Here is a 3,054-nt window from a genome sequence, read left to right on the forward strand (position 1 = left end):
GTAGACCAGGCTGGCCTTGAACTCACAGAGATCCACCCACCTCTGCTTCCCTGAGTGCTGGGACTGGATTATAGGCGTGCTGCACCATGCCCGGCTAGCCTCAGTGGGAATTCATGTACATAAGAGTCCCCGACACACTGACCAGCATATAACACATATAAAGAACTGACACTCTAGGCTGAAGACTGGCTCAGGGTTCAGAGCACTGGCTGCTCTTCAGGGGACTCGGGTTCAATTCCCAGCACCCACATGGCAGTTCACCACTGTCTGTAACTCCAGTTCCAGGGGATTTGACACCCTCACACAGACACATGCAGGCAAAACAATGCATATAAAATAATAATAAAAAAGGAGGAAAAAAAAAAAAAAAACAAACCTGACAGTCAAGTAGTTTTTTAAAGAAATGAAATTTCCCCTGAGTGTTGGGTCTTTGGTCCTACACCAGTATTCATACCTGGGAAAAGGTGAATTTGTGGGTGGCTTGGCCAATTCCCCTCTCATTGCTCTTCAAGGCAAAGGAGTCTTTGGGTGCTTGTAGCAGAAGGGTCTCTGTGTTCTCAATATGGATACAGCCCTGAGAAGATAGAAAGTAGAGGCTGGCAGAGTAAAATACGCATTCCCAGGAAGCCTCTTTTGCCCTGTACCAATCTACCTTAAGTCCTTACCTGATCTTCCTGACGGTCCAGCTCAGAAGTTAAGAAGGGTCTGATTCGAAGGAAAACTTTCACCTTCTCTGCAGCGTCTTCAGATGGAGCCTGTAACAGATTCCAGCCAGGCCACAGAGTTCACCTCTGAACAAATGGTTAAACAGCCTAGTTCCTAGGAGGAACTCCCGCATTTCACCTTACGTGGCCCTGACAGCTGTCCTTTGGTTCCAGAATCATTCTAGCTCACATGAACTGGGTTACCCTTCCCTGTTTCATTACTGCCCTGCAAACCTGGCTTGCTGGACCAATGATCTGAGTTAGAATTGGTTGAGATTTGAAAATCAGCAAGTACCAGGTATGGTGGTATGTGCTTATAATCCTAACACCCAGTAGGAGGTGGAGATAGGGGGATCCGAAATTTAAAGCCTGCCTTGACTACAAATACTATCTCAAAGCATGTAAATTTATTTATTTATTTATTTTTGTTTGTGAAGGTGTTGGATCTACTGGCATCTGGAGTTACAGGCAATTGTGAGCCATCCAACATTGTGTCCTGAAGCTAACTTGGGTCCTCTGGAAGAGCAGAAAGGGCTCTTGACCCTGAGCCATCTCTCCAGCTCTGATCAATAAAAGTTTTTTCAAAGCTCAGTAATGAGAATTGAGTTAATAAAATGGCTCAGCTTGCTGAACAGGCCTGCCAACTTGAGTTTAATCACAGGAATCCATATAAAGACATGAGTCTGACTTCCACATGTGTGTATCCCCTTCACATATGCATACATATAATAGTAGACACACTCAATTTCATCATTTAGTAATTAGGAGATCGCAAACAAGTTCTGAGTAACGACTCATCTGAAGGATGAAGTTGAATAGCAACTGCTCCACTTATTCAGCATATACTTAAGAGAATATCTCTGCATGCCCAAGGACACTGACTTCTAATTAGGGAAAAACTATTGCATTAGTGCATAAAGGCCAGAAAATCTGCTAAACATCTTGCCAAGTACAGGGCAGCCCCCTCCAACAAGATTTGGCTCCAAACATCAACAGTGCTAAAACTGAGAATCGTTGGTCTTGCAAAAGAAAGGCTAAAGAAATGACAGCTATGATTATTACTGAAACAAGAATTCCATTCTACCTGCTTAAGGCCACCATGATTCCCTGCAAATAACTGTATGTGGTGCTGGTATCTGAACCTAGGACCAAACATATACTCTCATAGCCTCCGCCCTTGTACCTATTATTTAATATATATAAATAGCCTGTATACTAGAGAAATAAGATTATTCTTCATCAATTTACTGAAAGCATTATGCACTTGGGTATTGTATTTCATGAATACAATGCCAATAATAATCTTATGGACACAGACTATTTTTTACTTGCTTTGCCCTCTTTTTTTTTCAAGGTTTCTCTGTGTAGTTCTGGTCCTCCTAGTACTCACTTTGTAGACCAGGCTGGCCTTGCAGAGATCTGCCTGCTTCAGCCTCCCAAACGCTGGGGTTAAAGGCATGCACCACAATGCCTGGCTTTGCGCTTAGTTTTAAATTTTGATCTTCCATTTACTTAGGATTACTGGCCTTTGATCTCATACTACCTTGTACAAAGAACTATTAAGCCCCTAAGAACTTTCTGCCCCAGAGTCACTCAACTCCTTTACCTGTTTGTCCTCCAGAGAGGTGGAGATGACAGAGCAGTCTGACAACAGGTCCTTTCGGATCACAGACCTCAGATCTGCAGCTGTGGATTCAAACATGGGGGAGACTACAACATCTTCATCAGACAGTAAGCCCACCGGCGGAGAAAGGATCCCATGAGACATGACAAGCACAGCCTATGTCTGAAAACAGACAAGCGTAGGTGGGAGAAGAACGTTAACGTCCAGAAACTGCAAACCTGTAGGCTAAAAACAACCCCCCGGGAGGGATGCCCTTGCTTAGGACGCTCGGTCACGACTCTACACCATTAACAGCCAACGGGAAGAGGATGAGAAGAACAAAAACAATTCAGCCCGGGGCAGTATTTCTGAAGGCGAGCGGGCACCGAGAGATTGGTGGCTCTAAAGGGAGAAGGCCACGCTCCACACAGGCTGTCTACGGGCCCGCCGGTGCAAGTGTGTTTCAGCTCCCCGGGGTACTTTTCCAACCTTCAGGGCCTGTGGCACGCAGGAAAGGGCCGATAGCCGGAGCCCCGGCCCAGTCGCACTCACCCGAAGACGGTATGCCTCCCTGCTCTCCGATGCCAGCTCCCACCTAGCTGCAGAACCGCGACTCCCGCTGCCGGAGAACGCGACTCCGCCCACGAGGACCAGCTTTGTTCCCCGTACAATGTTTCAAACTGCGCGCTGAGCTCGTCCGGCCAATCACAGAGCGGAGCCTGAAGCAACCAATCACTACAGGGGAGG

The 3,054-nt window shown here is 46.4% G+C and overlaps 1 protein-coding gene across 1 annotated transcript in view; it reads right to left on the reverse strand.

The window, feature by feature from the left end:
- The window catches only part of Kif20a (kinesin family member 20A), an 8,842-nt gene extending 5,822 nt beyond the window's left edge, over nucleotides 1-3,020 (reverse strand). Inside the window, exons 1-4 of the mRNA XM_021653370.2 lie at nucleotides 2,860-3,020; nucleotides 2,311-2,490; nucleotides 666-755; nucleotides 455-574 (exon numbers count right to left, since the gene is read on the reverse strand). Of these exons, the coding sequence (XP_021509045.1) occupies nucleotides 455-574; nucleotides 666-755; nucleotides 2,311-2,472 (372 nt within the window). The 5' untranslated portion in view covers nucleotides 2,473-2,490; nucleotides 2,860-3,020. The remainder of the gene's footprint in view (nucleotides 1-454; nucleotides 575-665; nucleotides 756-2,310; nucleotides 2,491-2,859) is intronic.
- Between the last annotated feature and the right edge of the window lie 34 nt (nucleotides 3,021-3,054).

The sequence above is a fragment of the Meriones unguiculatus genome, chromosome 2 (genome assembly GCF_030254825.1).
Source record: "Meriones unguiculatus strain TT.TT164.6M chromosome 2, Bangor_MerUng_6.1, whole genome shotgun sequence".
Lineage (NCBI taxonomy): Eukaryota > Metazoa > Chordata > Mammalia > Rodentia > Muridae > Meriones > Meriones unguiculatus.